The sequence below is a fragment of the Euwallacea fornicatus genome, chromosome 35 (assembly GCF_040115645.1).
Source record: "Euwallacea fornicatus isolate EFF26 chromosome 35, ASM4011564v1, whole genome shotgun sequence".
NCBI classification, from domain to species: domain Eukaryota; kingdom Metazoa; phylum Arthropoda; class Insecta; order Coleoptera; family Curculionidae; genus Euwallacea; species Euwallacea fornicatus.
This window is the reverse complement of record NC_089575.1, coordinates 658,217-677,405: the sequence shown is the minus strand read 5'-3', so window position 1 is coordinate 677,405 and position 19,189 is coordinate 658,217. Positions and strand designations below refer to the sequence as shown.

General features: G+C 36.8%; 1 protein-coding gene across 4 annotated transcripts in view; it reads right to left on the bottom strand.

The window, feature by feature from the left end:
• The window catches only part of LOC136348739 (cationic amino acid transporter 2), a 39,793-nt gene that overhangs the window by 523 nt on the left and 20,081 nt on the right, over positions 1-19,189 (bottom strand). For all 4 annotated transcript variants that reach the window (XM_066299861.1, XM_066299860.1, XM_066299858.1 and 1 more), the window contains 10 exons: positions 15,179-15,307; positions 14,964-15,119; positions 12,035-12,139; positions 7,521-7,667; positions 5,637-5,859; positions 4,150-4,289; positions 3,989-4,091; positions 3,784-3,923; positions 1,432-1,598; positions 1,261-1,369 (listed from right to left, as the gene is read on the bottom strand). In XM_066299861.1, the coding sequence (XP_066155958.1) occupies positions 1,261-1,369; positions 1,432-1,598; positions 3,784-3,923; positions 3,989-4,091; positions 4,150-4,289; positions 5,637-5,859; positions 7,521-7,667; positions 12,035-12,139; positions 14,964-15,119; positions 15,179-15,307 (1,419 nt within the window). The remainder of the gene's footprint in view (positions 1-1,260; positions 1,370-1,431; positions 1,599-3,783; positions 3,924-3,988; positions 4,092-4,149; positions 4,290-5,636; positions 5,860-7,520; positions 7,668-12,034; positions 12,140-14,963; positions 15,120-15,178; positions 15,308-19,189) is intronic.

Here is a 19,189-nt window from a genome sequence, read left to right as displayed (position 1 = left end):
CAATCAATTCTGTCTTAAAAGCATTATTTATACAGGGGGGTATTATATTGGATGATCAGTAGAAAAACCTCGCAGTAGTCGCGGTGAACCATAAACATTGAATAAACCATTCATTGTTGTTTGGTACTAACCAAACATCTAAACTGATAACATGTAACATACAGGGTGGCGCAATAGTGTGACAAAGTACCATATCTTCCTTATTTTACAAAATAAAAAAAACTGTTCGTATAACAGTTATACGTGAACATACAGCTTACATTTAAAAAATATTTTTTATCATATAGGGTGTTGCATAAAGACAGGTCAAAATATTTATTCATTTTATTTAACGGAACCCCTTATATATTATTGTATATTTGGATTCAGTAGCAGATGATTCTGTAAAAAGTCCAAATACACTTCTCCTGTTACTCTTTGTTCAAAAAAGTATGGACCAATTACGTTATCACCGATAACTAATTAGGTAAATGTCTATATTACACAGTGTATAATATTACACAATGTATAATATTAATAAATTTAAATTAAACTATTAATAGACGTAGCATGCTTTATTTGCAAATGTATTAAAGAAATGAGAATTACGCCAAAACTAAAGGGAATGCGTATAATGTTACCTTAACAAAAGTTGAAGAGGATTCAAATCTCTACAATATAGGATTCGTAAATACAGGGTGTCCCATTTAAAAATTCCAAGAAAAATGAATTTGAATATTTCCAAGTTGCAGGGCCTGTAGAAAGTATTCTGAATAAGAAACCGACTTATTCGTTGAACAAGGCACTTGAGCATCCCTTTGTCTTCTGTTGTGTCAATTTTTGTTAAAATAATTAACGTTTTTTGAAAGTTATAGCGCATGTTATGGAACCATGTTGTGCTTCAAATTTAAACATTTTTCGACATAAGCAGACAACGTTCCAATTTAATTTAAAACTAATTATCCTACCATGGAGAGAATTTTACGAGGAATCCAAATATACAATAATATATAGGGGGTTCCGTGAAATAAAATGAATAAATATTTTGACCTGTCTTTATGCAACACCCTATATGATAAAAAATATTTTTAAAATGTAGGCTGTATGTTCACGTATAACTTTTATACGAACAGTTTTTTTTTAATTTTGTAAAATAAGGAAGATATGGTACTTTGTCACACTATTGCGCCACCCTGTATATTTTATTTTATTTTTATTTATACTCTGATGGTGATGATATTTAGACTTCATCGACACCTAACAAGATGTTGCGATTATTACCTATAGCAATCCAATAAATGTACTTCAGCCATGTGTCCTTATTGATATTGGTCATTAAGTAGATGTTAATAAATATGCTGACTCCCGGAATCCAAGGAACCAGTGGTACCTACGACGTCGGAAACATTCTTTTGTACACAACTCTTCCTCTTATATCATGTAATCACTTACTGAAAATCCTAGTTTAACGTCAGAAGTGGGCTGGAATGACACTGCAAACAACAGTAGAAGAAGAAAGGTTCCCAAAATTAGGCAAACGCCCATGAGCCAGAGTTCTCCGTTGTATAGACTGTCCTCGAAGATGGTCATTATGGCAGAAAGTAGGAAGCAGAAAATAACTGAAAAGTTTTTAAAAGGTTCAGTAATCAAATACGTGGTGGTGAAACAAAAATGGATCTTGAGCCTATTTCGGAACCGGTCAGGTACCTTTGAAAAAAAAATTTTTTTTAGGACAAAGAAGCATTGTTAGACGAGGAACGAGCAGCATCAATTTTTATATGTTCCGCATTAGATTCTGCAATGTTTAAAACACCTATTGGAAAACTACGTATACAGGGTTACTCACTAGTGCGTTAAAGTGCGATAACCCAATAAAATGAGTTTTAGGCGGAAATGTTTCATATCATAGTTTTTGGTTTTTAAAAGGTACGTATTTTAAGGACATTTTTAAATGTACAGGGTCCATCATCAAAGAGTGACAGTACCAAGTTGTATTTTTTAAATAAAACCGAGCAATATTTTGCCATTATCGTGGATTATCGTTAAATTTTAAGGTCAGTTTTTGTGAAGAGTCTTATGTCAAAAAGTTCGAGTTATTTGGAAAGTTCGAAAATTTTGGTAAATGCAAATTCTCACGAAAATCAGTATTGTAGCTTAACCGCTGGAAATGTCGCAATCGGCTTTATGGGGGTCCAAGACAATCTAATAAGCTACGTTTTGACGAGTTTAGGTTTGAATTTTCATTATACAAAATTTGAACAAAATCAGTCGAAATTTACGGTTTGCAGAATTTTTTTGAGCGACTGTATAAACGACAAATAAAAAAAAAAAAAATACTTATATCATGAAGACTTAACCTTAAAAAGTTTATACTTAAAGTTTGAGGGTGCTACGTTGATTTGTGTTTTTTAGAGCCGGTTTTAGTGAAAGTTTTTAGAGAATTCGTGAACATGGCAAAAACTGCTCGTCGATACGTGATCCAAAACTTTCATTTGAGAGGTCTTAGTCCAACCAACATCAAAGCGAAGTGGTTATTCGTTAACAACTCTAAAATATTGGGGTGGAAGAGTTTAAACGCGCTCGCACGAGCTACGAAGACGAACTCCGCAGTGGTCGGCCCAACGACACTCCAGATCTGACCACTCCAGAAATTTTGGTCAAAATCCACAAAACTGTACTAGAAGATTCCGTAAAGTATTGTCCATCGCATTTTGACCACAGAATTGAATATGAGGAAGCCATGAGTATGAGCGGTGCCACAATTAGTCATAATTAAACAAAAATAGCGCCGTAAAGCTGTGTCAAGGGAGTGTTTGGCAAACTTTCCAAACAATAAAGCTCAGTTTTTGGGTCGATTCATTGCCATAGCTCAAACATATAGGTCCATCAGTTCACGCTTGAGACGAAAGAGCAGTCAAAACAATGGACTCAAAAATGGATAATCGGCTCCAAGGAAGGCGTGAACCGTTCCATCTACAGAAAGGTGATGGCATCAGTTTTTTGGCATTCACGTGAGATAATTTTCATTGACTATTCCTCTAAAGGAAAAACAATAAACAGAGAATGTTATACAAATTCAATGCAGCGTTTGAGCGAAGAAAATCATGAAAAGGAAACTGCGTCCAGCCAAAAAGAAACTTTAGTTTCACCAAGACAATGCACCAGTCCACACTTCCGTTATGTCGATGGTGATCAATCAACTTGGTTTCAAATATTTTCCTCATCCACCCCATTCGCCAGACTTAGTCCTCTCAGAACATGTCCTACTTCTGAACTTGAAAAAACGGCTCTGTGGGTGAGGGTTTACCAATAATGAAAAGGCGGAGTGCGAGGTTGATGCCTATTTTGAAACACAGGAAGCTTCTTACTAGAACTAGGGCATAGGAGCCATAGAACATCGCTGAGAAAAGTGTGTCAAACTCAAAGAAGACTGTGTTGAGAAAGAATGAGAAATTTTCCAACTTTTTTTTTCTTCAAGTGTTAGGTCGACTGCTTCTGGGATTGTCCTCGCGTCACCTCGAAATCAAAGGGAGGAATTTTGAGATTTCAACGTTAAGAAATTTTCCGAAAACTGGATTTCTTTTCGAATGCCTGCGCAAGTCACCCAAATTTTCCAAATTTGGAACCGGCCTTGCATTTTTTCTGATTACCAATATCTCAATGGTTGCCATTCAGCAACGGACGTGTCCGGTGCACATTCTAGTCGTTTCCAAATGATAAATAAGAGGAAAGGGGGACAGATCTCTAAATTTTCACGACAATCCTATGGGTAAGTATTGTACCTATACAAACTACAAAACTTACAGAAAACAATTATAAGCCACGAAACAACTGTTGATGTCACTTTAGTTGAGTACGTAGTTTGAGCTGACAAAGTCTGTTTCAACAGGGACTTTATGGTTATAGTTTCAGCAGTCTCAGACTTCTTGGAATCCGGTGCGTACCTGTAAAAATAACGTTATAGCGTTTCACTTAGGTTCACACTTACGTACCAACTACTTAGTACTACCTTAGAACTAGAACGCAGGCAGCCACCATGGAGTAAGCAAGTAAGGTTCCAATGGACATCATTTCCGTCAGCTTCTCCAGGTCAAATATGCAGGCCAATATACCTGGAAAATACATTTTTATTAGTCCTAACGAGCTTGATGGAGTTTGTTTCGCATTTACCTGTAACTGTACCAGCAAGTAGGGTGCCAACAAATGGCGTCTGAAACTTGGGATGAACCCGAGCTAATGCTTTGAATAATAGACCGTCTGACGCCATAGCGTAGATGATTCTTGGTAAAGGGAACATGGCACCCAGTAAGCTGAAATTGACGTGTGTTTCAATAATGAGGAAATATATACATAATAAAACTGTCAGGGAATCTTTTGAGGTTCAATATTTTTCTATGAGCGCACGTGTATTAACTTTATAAATTCAGTAAGTATTACCATGAGGTAAAAAGTTTTACAGCACGTTAGTAAAAGCGAGAGCTACTTTTAGGTCGCAAATGTGTGCGGCAAGCGCACGTTACCGCACAAAATAGTCCTTATGTGACGTACTGCACTCACCTGCGGTTTGTGCGCAAGTGCTACTTTACCGGGCGGCTTTAAATTCTACATCTCCCCTCCCTGTCGACTTTCTCACGTATCATTATTTCTTAAAAATTCAAAAGCACAATACCATCTAATGGCATTTATTTATGTTTTTAAAATCTTGTTTCCGTCACCGGTAACGCAAAATGGCCAATTTAAAAAAATTTAAATGTAGGTCAAGTGACACCTCAAATCAAAGGTCTTTCAGGACGACATTCAATGGTGCACCGTGATTTCAAATCTATCTATTAGATTTTGAAAGAAATCGGTATAAATTTGTAAAAAATGCATTACAAACTCAGTTAAATCGTACGTAAATAATTACAAAACTAGTTTGTTGATAGGAAATTGAAAACTTGCTTTCGATTTTGTGCTCACAAACAGTCTTTGGTTATTTTGATTTATCTTTATGTTCTTTCTTTCTTTTTCAGCAAAAACTGTTTGTGAGCACAAAGTCGAAAACGAATTTCCAATTTCCTACCAACAAACAGGTTTTTTCATTGTTTACGTACGATTTGACTGAGTTCGTATTGCATTTTTTACCAAATTCATGCCCGTTTTCCTTAAAACTCAATCGATATATGTTGAATCGTAACACACCATTGAATATCGTTTTGAAAGACCTTTAATTTGAGGTGTCACTTGACCCATATTTAAATATTTTTAAATCGGCCATTTCGTGTTACCGGTGACGTAAGTAAGATTTAAAAAAATAAACGAACATCAAAAGGTTTTATTGTTCGTCGTATTTAATACTGCTTTTGAATTTAAAAAAATAAAAAGAATTGGTGATAAAGAGAACGGATTTGGAGGGGGAGTGGTTGGGAGGTTATAGTCCAGAGTGTTAGAGCCTTACGGCATGCACAAGAGGTAACCGTTTTGTACAAGATTTAGGGGATATTGTTTTTATCAGTCAGTCTATTAACATGTAGAAAATTGTACTTTGTGCGATTAAATTATGGAAAGTTCAAATTACTATTGTACAAAAAGTACAATATTGCGGAAAACAAAGGGATTTAAGGGGTTCTAAACTTAGTCCAAGGTGCTTTAATGACCATGTTGAACTGCAAACGTACCTGGAAAAAAGGCCGCAACAGGCTCCAATGCTGACAATATACTTCACAGCGGTCCATCCAATCTTTTCGTACACGTGTGGTAATGGAGCAGTGGTGTGTTGCTCATAATACGGCAACATCATAGTTAAAACTGTTGACATGCCAAAATATGCCAGGAACACTATTAACAGGGACATTACCACACCAATTGGAATAGACTTTTGGGGAGTTTTGGCTTCTTCACCTAGAAAAAAACAGATATTTGCGTTGTGCCTACTGCAGCACACATCAAGTACACAAGCTAATCCTGGATTCTGGTAGGGCAAGGGAAAATATTGTCGGTTCAGGTTAGTTCAGGTTCAGATTGAGGGTCTCAAGTAATTTTTAAAACTTTGAGTTATTGAAAACATTTTGGGAACGTAAAATGGAGTGAACTCGGATAAAACTAGTTTCCCATATATAGGGCGGTGCGAAATGTTGTTTAGAGAATTAATGAGGTAAATTGTAGAACCAAAAATAGGGAAAAAATTAGAGAGCGAGGTCGGTTGTGATACGAAAATGACCAGTTGCTAAAATGAAAAAAATATGTACTTAAAAAATATTCAAAAATATGAACCTCCAGGAGTTTTTGAGGTATTTAGTTCAAATTTTGAGTGGGTGCTGCTGTTAACGATGCATAACAACATGATACTTCAATGTAGTTGACAATCCACCGTGTTGCAGCTGCTTTATAGAAAAATATTTTTGGAAAAATAAATGGTGATCTGACCCAAATACAAGTATTATCCCATGGATCTCCAGCTCGTAGTGAGTTGCCATGTCGTATATATGGGGTGTTTTCTACACGTGCGGCGCAACTTTAAATGGATAATTCTAAGTATAAAATGAGAAAAAAGTTTTTGTAAATATATGTTGGGAATCGCTTCGTTTCTAAAGTAGAGGGAGTTGAATTTTAAAAAATAAACCAGTTTTTTGCTACTTAAAAAAAAAACCCTGTCAATTCAGTAAAAATGTTCGTCATTTACTGACAACATTATGGTATGTTCTTACGTGTATTAGCGTTTGTTCAAAAATTCAGGGGCGTGCCTACGGGGCAGTTTGGCCGGAATGAAAAAAAAAGTAACTCCCGACAAAATTCGTGCAGAGCAGCAAAAATAAAACTTTTCTGTCTCGTTTCGTTTTTGATATTAAAATTTAAACTTAAACACTTACACATCTCTAAATAGGCCCAAAGCAAATTAAAACCAAAGGAACTAACGCTTAAAAATCTACAAAAATGATCTAAAACGACGACTACCAACTAAGGTGCACAAATTCAGTCGTCTTCCAGGTGACTGCCGGACTTTTTCAAAAAACCAGGGTTGCTTTTTTAACACCCCGTATACCGGAAACGATATGATTCTGGACATGTTGTCAAGAACTATGTGTTTACGGTGATCTAACCATTGTCCCTCTAATTTTGCACCGAATGTCGGGGAAACACCGTCTATACGGGGTGTTCACTTAACAGCTCCTCGACTTCTTGTGAGTTTATTTGTGATTTCATTTAAAAAATCAATTATTGGGTTGTGTATGAAGCTAATGAAGGCAAATTTTAAAATTGGCGACAGTTTTACGGGGTGTTCCAAAAAAAGCGGGGCGGCATATATTTTTTTTTTTTTATGAACTAATTTACTATTTTCTTTATAGTACAAACTGTTTATGATATATGTTAGTATGCTTTTTTTTCCTTGCTTATATATATTATTATACTAAACTGCGATAGTTCCAAGGAAGTATCAACAAAACAGCAATGTCGAGAGTTTTCCTAGTTTTGACCATTCGTGTAAGTATAATTTTTTTTTTAATAGATTTAGCGAAATTAGCATTGTGTTTTGGAACACCTTAAAAGTCCATCGTTATTACCTGCTGTGGCAATGCAGTCGAATCCAATAAATCCGTAAAAGCATTTGGCGGCTCCTTTGATAATTCCTTTGATACCATAAGGCGCGAAACCACCCAGGCCGATGCCCATGGCTTCGGCAGCAGTCCTATTCCAATTATTTGGGTCGCCTAAAAAACGTGTTACCTATTTCTATTTCTTATGTAGGTTTTATGTGAGCCTGTCAAAAGAACCCGAACGGTATAAAATCTGCAGAACCAACGTACGCAATGACAGTTTTGAAAGGACCTGCAACAGACTCTGTACAAGGTGTCCCAGAAGAAGTGCTACAAATGAGTATTGGGCGCTAGAGGGTAAACAAATACAGCTACTTAGCTTGCCTCATAAAAAAATTGCCTGTTTTTATTCTAGAGAGTACGAAGTTTTTTTCTATAAATTAAGAATAAATATTGCAGTTTTGTATTTACAGACTTGAAATTGATTCTGGCAAGGTTTTTGAGGGCGATGAATTAAGGCACAGCGGGAATTTGAGCCCTTCCTCTATCAGGATTTGACCGAAATGAACCGAATGAATGAATTATCGGAATGCAGTTTTGAGTTCATCGCTTGTCAATTAGGCAGGAACAGAGATTTTAAATGAATTTAGAGTACCCAAAAATCCCTTTTGGAAAAATTTTAAGGCGGTAATTCAAAAATTGCGAGATTTATTCTTTTCATATTTTCCTGAATTATACTCATTTGTACCGATATTTTTGGGAAACAATCTATACAGGGTGTCTCTAAAAGGTTTGTACAAAATTCTTCCACAGATTTCTGAGGTCAAAACATGACGATTTAACCCAATTTACCTTAATCCAAAAATGGACGGTTTTCGAAATACAGGGCGTCAAAGTGAAAACAAAAAAAAGCAAAAAAATGAATTTCTTGGTTGGTAATGCTGCTATCTACACAAAATGTCGTATCGGGCGGTTTTTGGGGATAAGAAATCAGAATCCGTTTACATTTTCGATGCACAATGTAGAGGGCGTTGTCAGCGCTCGATGAACCCTCTTTAAAAGGGCATAATTTTTTCATCACCCGGTATAAAATATATAACTACATTTTTTAAGAAAAAAAGGTCTCTTGTTAAAAATCTCTACGAGGCTTCCTTCTTGATATATTTGAAGCTTAAAGTTCGCTGCATGTCTTTAACAATAATTTTAATGTACTACATATCTATTCTTACAGTTGGATCGAAAAAAATCAAAACTTAAAAATAGTCTTCAATTCGTATCCTTTTATTTAAATCTTCATGTTTTTATTTGTGCATACCAATTTGAAGAGGGATAGGTAGAGGAAATGATGCTCCGGTACCATGGCCACCGCGCTTACCGGATTTAACTTCGATAGATTATTTTTTATGAAGGACTCTAAAGTCCATGGTATACTTCACGGCCATAAATAGTGAAGAGGAACTATGGGGACGATTTCAAAATGCAGTAAACATTTTAAAGAACGACGAAGAATTGATGAATAAGGTACATTTTAATTTCTTGCGTCGGATTAATCTTTGTACGCACGTCAATGGTGGTCATTTCGAACATCTACTAAAAGTATAATTTTTTCGTGTTTATGTTTGGTATCTATGTTTTCAAGTAATTTGTAATCTATTTTTAAGTTTTGATTTTTTTCGATCCAACTGTAAGAATAGATATGTAGTACATTAAAATTATTGTTAAAGACATGCAGCGAACTTTAAGCTTCAAATATATCAAGAAGGAAGCCTCGTAGAGATTTTTAACAAGAGACCTTTTTTTCTTAAAAAATGTAGTTATATATTTTATACCGGGTGATGAAAAAATTATGCCCTTTTAAAGAGGGTTCATCGAGCGCTGACAACGCCCTCTACATTGTGCATCGAAAATGTAAACGGATTCTGATTTCTTATCCCCAAAAACCGCCCGATACGACATTTTGTGTAGATAGCAGCATTACCAACCAAGAAATTCATTTTTTTTGCTTTTTTTTGTTTTCACTTTGACGCCCTGTATTTCGAAAACCGTCCATTTTTGGACTAAGGTAAATTGGGTTAAATCGTCATGTTTTGACCTCAGAAATCTGTTGTAGAATTTTGTACAAACCTTTTAGAGACACCCTGTATATTGCAAGTTCGTTTAAAAACTGATTGCACATTTTAAGCGCACATGAATGTAAACTCATAAAGGTCCATTGTCTTCGATGGCGTGTAGTTTCATCTTTTACTTGCCTCGTAAGACTCTAGACCCACGTAGCTTCAATATCGTCGGTCTTCTGGTAGGTCCTTGACCATATCTCTTTTTGGACGTCAATTTTCCAACCTTGTAATATACACTGTGCGACTCAGGAGACTTCAAAGATTCTTCATGGGTCTTGCCAAAAGCACATATGGACAGTTCCCGTTTCGCCCAAAACGTTTTTTCCAAATTGACTGTTTAACTGCATTTCAAGTTTCGGATGACTGACATAGATATGCCGGGTGATTCTAGACAAATGGGACAAGCAAATATCTTGAAGTCGAGAAAATCTAGAATAAAAAAAATGTTGGAATAAAGTCTTTTGTATTCGGGGGCTTAACTTTTTATCCTGTCAATTTTTTTCCCAAGGTCACTTTCACCTGTCATTTATGGCCAACTTCGTTTTTTTTTTTTTCAAATGAAACACTCAATTGTTTTTGAAGATTCGAATTCTTTGTTGGCAGTAAAAATGTTTTTACTTGAAACAGTTTTTGCTGAAAGTGATATAATTCATAATAAAACTAGATACATAATAAACGCTTTATAAAACTTTATTAAGCGATTTGAGCATTTTTATTTGTTATGCAGTAAATTTTACTTTATTATAAAAAAAAAATCAGTACCCCCGCTATTCAAAGCACTTGACCGTTATGTTTTGTAACGATTGTGTGGCATTTTTCAGCATTTTATCATTAATGATGTTTCGACAAGCGTTTCTGATCCGAATTTTCATGTCTTCGGCAATAGATGGCGTTCGATCATAAGCAATAGTTGAAAATGTCCCAAAAAAAAAAAATCTGCTGAGGTCAAATCTAGTGATCGAGCTGGCCAGTTAACTGTACTGCCACGCCCAATCCACCTTTACGGAAAATGTTCATTTGAAACTTCTCTGATATTTCTGGCAAAATGAACAGGGCAGTCATCGTGTTGAAACCACACTGCCAACCTTTGCCCTAAATTACCTTTTTCAAAGTGTGACAAATCTTGAAAAAAATTTAATGTTCCATTTGAAAAAACGACGTTGATTCTAAATGACAAGTGAAGGTCACCTTGAAAAAAAATGACAGTATGAAAATTTTAACTCCGGAATGTAAAAAACCTTATTCGAACCTTTTTTTATTGTGGATCTTCTCGATTTCAAAATATTTCCTTTGTCACATTTATCTAGAATCACCCGGTAGATAACTAACCTGAACCAAGGTAGGATTCAAAATTTAGTACCTTAAATTTTGTGTCATGTTGAAAAAACACATTGAGATGAGAAAGAGTTTTACCAACTTCATCCTTTAGTAAACATCACCTCGCACTCTCAGTATTTCTGACAATTAAAAAAAATCATGTTAACGTTACTGATCATAAGGAACAAATACTGATTTTACTGATAACATTGTCTCATTAAATATATTCCAGTAAGCATAAACTTTAAACTTAAGTAGAAGTGTAAGAGGTGTTCCGTTAGGAAACTTTATTATTTTATTAATTTATTTATGTGATTTATTAATTTTAGTAGTTAAGTAACCCAAGGTATGTTCCAACATATTCAAAAGGGGAACCAATTTCGGATCGTCAGAAAAATTCAGAAATTCGGGTAGTATACCTGTCCACCGGGGCTTCTTCTGATGATTGGAAATTGTTTTTTTCCTGGTCTCTGTCTATGTTTATATTTTTTATGTTTTTTCTTCCTCTTAAGCATTTGATGAATTACAGTTCTATTCAGTTTTCAAGCATAACTCAAGCTAAGTTTTAAGACGGGTATTTATCTGGAACACGAACCAAGACGCAGAAAAGGGGATTTAACGCTCGGGTGTTCATTAAACAAAAAAAAAAAAACAAGTTTTTAACAGAAAAATTTAAGCTCGCTAATAGTAAGAAATTTTGTGACCATTGGTTGCCTACAATGTTATCATAACGATCTTCTAGTGCCAACTAAAGATGTATTGCTTATACTTATTTACAAGCAATAAACAAATTTAATTGTTCTTCGTGAAAGACATTAGGCAGATTTTTTTACCGTTCTGGTTCGATCGACGAATTTAAAAAATCATTACGAATTTCGGTTCACCATGGAAGGCAGATGTTTTCCTTGTGTCAATAGTGGACAATGACAATGGTGAAGTTTGACACACGAATTGCATATGACTGAAGTTGTCAAATGGGGATGGAAATTCAGCGCATGCGTAGCAAAATTTCACATTTGTTGATTGTCTAACCTTATTTGTGTGTCAAATTCGACTGCTGCCACTAACAGAGGGAAAACATCCGCTTTCCATGAAAAAAATACTTACACTTAAATATTCCAGATATTATGACTAATAATACTATTGCAATGTTCACACAAGTAAATACATTATTCACTAAGGAAGACTCTTTGGCTCCAAATGCTAATGCAACTGAAATATGGAGGTAACTAATTTTCATAATAAAACAGGAGGATGGTCTCAGAAGTACCCGACGTGACATATAGATGGCGAATTTTTGTTAAAAATTTGAGAGTGCTACGTAAATTTGTGTTTTTTGTTTTGGAATCGCTTTTAGTGAACGCTTTTGGCAGTTTTGTGATCACGACAAAAACTGCTCGTCGATGCGTGATTCAATACTTTCATTTGAGAAGTCTTAGTCCGACCAACATCAAAGCGGAGTTAGATTTTACTTTGGTTCTTCGTTAATAACTCTCAAATATTGATGTGGAAGAGTTTAAACGCGGTTGTACGAACCACGAAGACGAACCCCAGTGGTCGGCCCAACGACACTCCAGATCCGACCACTCCAGAAATTTTGGTCAAAATCCACAAAACTGTACTAGAAGATTCCGTAAAGTATTGTCCATCGCATTTTGACCACAGAATTGAATATGAGGAAGCCATGAGTAAGAGGGGTGCCACAATTAGTCAGAATTGAACCAAAATTGCGCCGTAAAACTGTGTCAAGGGAGTGTTTGGCAAAGTTTCCAAGCAATAAAGCTCAGTTTTTGCGTCGATTCATAATCATGGCTGAAACATTCAGAAGCGGAAAAATGTAGAGCAACTTTTGGAAATTAATATAATTAGGGTTTTAAGAGTTATAAATATTTAAGTATAAATTCGATATGAAGCCAGTGTATGTCCAAACACTTCGAAAAAAAATCTTTTTTTTTGGGGAATTTTATATTTAAAAATAGCATTTTTTGTTGGAAAAAAGTAGAACAATTTACCAAATTATAACAAATATTTACCTTAAAATTTATTTCATTCGTGATATGGCGTTGGTCAAAATGCCTCCAGGCAAACATTTATCAGTGGAAATTTTCATTTCCACTGAATTAGTTGTTTGAAAGTTGTATAGAAGTGGCCAAAAGCAAGCAAACATTGCTAAAACATTTAATTTAAACAAATCTATTGTTTCTCGAATTATCCGACAATAGCGACTGTCCTAGAATACAGATGTAGAAAGGAAGTATGGCGGACCTAAGAAAACCAATCGTTACCACGATAAACAAATTTTTAAAACTGCGAAAAATGAAACTTTTCTAAGATCGAACAAAATTACGGACCGTATTTCTGATGAACTCGGTGTTGAAGTGACTTTTAGAACAGTAAGAAACAGATCACTTGAAGGCAAATTACATGGAAGAAGACCAGCAAAAGAACCTCTTTTATCCAAAAGAAATAGACGTGCCCCACTTAATTTTGCGCAACAACATCTCGATTGGATAGAGCAGGACTGGAAAAAGTGATCTAGAGCGGCGACTCAAAGATTTCATTATTTAATAGTGATGGTATCACCTACGTGAGGCGTCCCAAAAATAAGAGACTTAATCCAAAATACATCTGTCCTACAGTAATGCACGGAGGTGGGTCCATAATGGTATGGGGTTGTTCTTCCGGTTATGGTGTTGGCCCCTTTACAAAATAGATGGTCATATGAATAAATTTCAACATAAGGAAATCTTACGGAATGAAATGATGTCATATGCGGATGACGATATGCTTCTAAGACACCTTTTTCCAACAGTATATATCAGTCCAAACCGCACGTGGAAATATGTGAAAGAATGGTTCAGAAGAGAGAGGGAGAGAGAGAAAGAGAATATGCGTTTTAGAATGGCCTTCACAATCCCCCGATCTAAATCCCATTGAGAACGTCTGGGAAATCTGGGATCGGAAAATCACGGACAGGACCTATAAGAATCTAGACGAAATGTTCACCGCTTTAAAAAATACATGGATAAGCATGGATCCAGTTATCATGACCAAATTGATGAGGTCTTGGACAAAAAAGACGCGATGCTGTAATTCAAAACAATGAATATTTTCTGAAATATAAAAAAATTTTAATGTTGTTTTGATAAATTTTAAGGTAAATGTTTATTATAATTTGACAAGTTGCTCTACTTCTTTCCATCGAAATGTACTATTGTTAATAAAAAATTAGACAAAAAAAATAAAAATAAAAACATTTTCTTGTAGAAGTGTTTGGACATTCACTGGCTCGATACTGAGCCACTACCTGAATGTTTATAACAATTAAAAATCTAATCATATTAATTTTTCAAAAGTTGCGCTGCATTTTTCCACTACTGTAGCGCCATAAGTTCACACCTGAGGCAAAAGAGCAGTCAAAACAATGGATTCAAAAATGGAAAATCGGCTTTCCGAAGAAGGCGAAAACCGTTTCATCTGCAGGAAGAGGATGACGTCAGTTTTTTTCGGATGCGTGTGGGATAATTTTTAACGACGATATTCCTAAAGGAAAAACAGTAAACTAAACGCACAAAAAATTATTGCAGCCTTTCGGCACAGCAATTAGGAAAAGGTGGCCGCATTTGGCGAAGAAGCAACTCTTGTTTCATCCAGACATTATCCCGTCATGTCGATGGCCCAAATCCATCAACTTGGTTTCGAACTTACGCTTCGTCCGTCCTATTCGTCAGATTTAGCCTCCTCAGACTATTTTCAATTTCCAATTGAAAAAACGGCTCAGTAGAAAGGGAGCTTCGCCAGCAGTGAAGAAGTGGAATTCGAAGTTGATACCTACTTTGAAACATTCGAAACTTCTTTATGGAACATCGCTAGGAAAAGAGTTTCAATCTCAAAGGGTTCACTACTCGTATGTTGAGAAATAACGTAATGTTTCTCAATTTTTTTTTCTTTAAGTTTTATGTCGAGTACTTCTGGAACAAGCCTTGCGTAAGGTTGTCAGTTTGTTTGCTTAATGCTCATAACATGAGTAATTTACCTGCAAATACTATAGATACAGTTAATGAGAAGACATCTGCGTAAGCTGCAATTTGCCCTCCACCCATGGGCATTATCTGCTTTAAAAATGTCGACATCGAATTGTTGGCTAAATCATCCGAATAAAGGAATAGCGCCTTTAAACACGAAGCAGAACCTATCATAATTATTGATAGTTTAGATAGGTTGGCACTTGTTGGTAATGATAGCTCCTACCTATAAGGTATTCTAGTATAAGGTTCCAGCCTATTATAAAGGCGAAAAACTCTCCTATGCACACATAACTATAGACATAAGCAGAACCTGCTTTCGGCACTCGGGCACCAAATTCGGCATAGCATAAACCTGCAAGGATCAATATTAGGTATACATGTTTACTGAGGATATATTTGTAGTTCAAGTAAGCAATTTTCAGGTTGACTCGTCATTGTTTGAACATTTTATGGGGTACCCAGCAAACAATCGTCGATAGAAAAATAGGACTTCGGCTAAACACAAATGTGTCGCAAATTCGATTGCTACTACGTGGGGATCTCGAAAACGACAAGCGCTAGAAGAACGGTTAAACTGACGGAACGTGTGTAACTTAATAGTTTCTCAAAATCTGCTTTAAGAGTGGATAAATTCAAGTATTTTTGCTTACTAATTCGAAAACCCATAATCATAGTGGTATAAAAAAAATATCATAATTTAAAAATCTAAAATGGCGCCTCCAAGAAAATCTAAAGGCGAAGAGGTTATCTCACAGAAAAAAAGTCGAATGAGAAACCTTATGTTACCACTAAAAAGGTCTCACAGGTACCTTCTGGTACCACAAAAAGGTCGCAGCTAAGGATCTTTCACCACATATTTGCAACACTAGTGATTCATGATCATCTCTGCTGAAAGTCAATTGCATTAACACAGTGCGGCTCTAAATTGACCGCTCCCCGTTAATTTTTCTATTAATTATTTTTTCTTAAACTTCAAAAGCGCCATGAAACAGGACAAAAAACACTATCTTTTGCCGTTTGTTGATTTCTCCAAACGTGGGTGACGTCGCCGGAGGGCAAAAGGGCCGATTTTTTCAAATTGAAACATGAGTCGAGTGACACCTCAAATTAAAGATTTTTCAAAACTCAATTTAACGGTGTTGCGCGATTTAAAATTGATCGGTTAGTTTTTGAGAAAAAAGCTATTAATATAAAGAATTAAATGTAAAAAATACAATACAAATTCAGTTTCGTAGTATATAAACCATAAAAAAACTTGTTTGGTAATGGGAAATATAAAAATGATAAGATAATAAATATAATTAATAATAATAATAATAATAATAATAATAATAATAATAATAATAATAAGAAGAAGAAGAAAAAGAGGAAGAAGAAGAAGAATAAAATAAAAATACTATATCCTATTTGAGTAGCGAAGCAGGATATACTCCTACAATGATTCCGCGAGCCGTAAAAAAGGACAAAGGGCCGTCACTCCCACGACACTGTAGACATCCATGAGACTGGAGAATAACAGAAAACCTCGGAAACTGTCGCTGCCTGGGGATCGCCTGGGCATGTCTGGAACCGGCGCTGGACAGAGCAGCATGCGGGACATTGATGGCAGGAGAGTGAGGAAGCACGCTCTTGTTGCGCAAGAAACTACAACTCCACCGTAAACACTGCGAGGCCCACTAACAACACGAGCTCCTCTCGCTCAGAGTGCTGCACGGAAACAACGACGTGCCCCCACCCAAACGAGAACATTCAGGAAGCGCATGAAATGGACTTGTGCCATGAATGAGACGATACTGCGCATGCACTTCCGGGTAACACGAGGAGGAGCGCAAAAAATCGGCTACTGAGAACAGGTACAGACCGAAATCTGTAGGTAGTTTCCTGATCTTCAGGTTGCAGGACAAGGGGTAACCGATCAATACAGCGTCGTCCAGCGAAACGAACTCATTCCCAACATCCGAATAAGTACAATTAAAGCCGACGCACAGCGGGAAACTGAAGAACAGGATGCGCCCCCCACTGCCTTAGACAGTAATATGAATGTCTGGGAATAGCTGATTCGTGCTGAATCCCACTATGGATCAGAATAGCATAGACCCAATCCAGCACGTTAATGATAATGAACAGCCCTATAACAGCCTCGATACTAATACGAAAGCAAGACTATTTGAGTGCCATGGTATAGACCCTCTCTTTGCAGACCGTTACTCCCGCAGCTGAACTCGTCAAAGAGGCTGGTCGTTGTGATAGAGCTTTTAACGAGCAGGATTCTCCTGGATTCGGTTGCAAACACTCGCTGTCTTGAGCATCTACATACGGTTATCTAGTGTGAGGCAATGGTAAATGTGGAGGCCGTGGGAGCGAGGATTATGCGTGAGAGGCATTAGTCGTTGGCAGTGTTCCTAACACTAAATTAGGAAAGGGGACTGTACACCGAAATCGAAATTTTTCAGCAGAGAATAAGACAGCTTTCAGAGTATATCGCCAGAAGAATGTCCAGAAGACTATGGACGAAGGTGGAAAGTATATTGCATCAAACATGTATTTGTTCAAAGCAAGACCCGGACAATGTCGCTGCACGGCAATGCCTGGACACCCTTAGACAAGGGCTCTCGTTACTTTCCAGTGGGCTAAGTATATATAAAATTATCAATAAAAGGAAGCCGAAGAACATGCTATTCCAACGAGAGAAAAGGAGTTTCTACTTAGAGAAGTCTTGAAGAAGACGAGAATGAACCTTGGAATTGCTCTACTAAGGGCGACATCAACCAGTACTGGAGGGAACAAGTGTGCATGCCGGTTCCATGTGGGGTCCAACTTGCCTGGCTAAATGAGGAAGAGATGGAGTATCATAAGGGTGGGGAACACTACCTAATGAAGCATTAGGTAGTGTCCAAAAGTGCTAATAGTTTTTTAGTTAAGCGTGCGTTAGTTCTGTTGAAGTAAGACGAAATTACCATGCTGCCAAAGATTGTTCAGTGAAAGAGATTTTCCTTTATTTATTTTATTATTATTATTATTATTATAAGTTATATTATGTAAAACAATTAAACTTTAACCGCCTTTTATTTTAGGAAGCCAAAACAGGTGCTAAATTTCCCTAATAGTTCTCTCACTGTGGCACCTAAGATGGTGAACCCCGCACGTGGTAGTTCCCTCGAGGAGCAAAAGAAGGCGCTCCCGGACGGGTGGTAGCACATGAAAGTATTGTGATAACCGTGTAAACCCCCGAATTATTGAAAGACTTCTACTAAGAATCTATGCGAGAACAGTGGCGACCAGGAGCAGGTATGCCGTTGGCCTGGGCTCATCGTTTATTGATGATAACATACACTTGGTGCATAACGGTGCGTTGAGGGCCATAATGTGATATTATCGAAATCCTCTGCACTTGCCTGTTGATTAGGGTGCGGGCGCCTTCGGGTGTCGTGTCTTGTAACTTGGAGGTGTTACATGCGGCCTGAACGACACGGATAGGTCGGGGACGGCCAATGACAGGTAATCCCCTACTGTTTCCGTTGGGATTCTACCTTTTCGCCACAGGCGTGAGTCCGGGGGAGCCCATACTTATTTCAGGGGGGCACTAGCTAGTTGTCGAAGACATTATTATTACTGTACGTAAACGCTTGGATTTGATGTGAGGTATCAGCGCAAGGATATCTAACATACTTAAGCAAGGTAGCCACGGTTAGAGTAGGGGGCCACATAACCCCCGGTGAGTACACCTTAATTCGTTCTGCCTTGCAGGACAGTAATTGTGAATTATACTTTTCATGTGTTACCCATACCTAACGGGACACCATGCTGTTGTGGATGAAAATGCATTGTGATGACCCATAGTAAGACCAATGCCTACAAGGTAACCAAACCTGACCAGGTGTCAAAAATGAAGAACGAGAACCGAATTTTACAATTAATTATCTTATCATTTGGCATTCTCTATTAACAAACAAGTCGCTTTAATTGTTTATGGGTAATGAAACTGAATTTGTGTTGCGTCATAAAAAGTGCTTTTGAAACACCTTCGATTTGCAGTGTCGCTCGAGCCATGCTTCGATTTTTTTTTAATCGGCGTTTTTGCCATCTAACGATGACATAAACAGTATTTAAAGAAAAAACAAGTCAAATGACAGTATTTAATGCTGCTTTTGAATTGAATTTTTCAAAAATAATAAATGTTAAAAAGGGCATTGCCCTGAAGTAATGCTTAACGGCGGTTCCGGGGCGGAAGAGG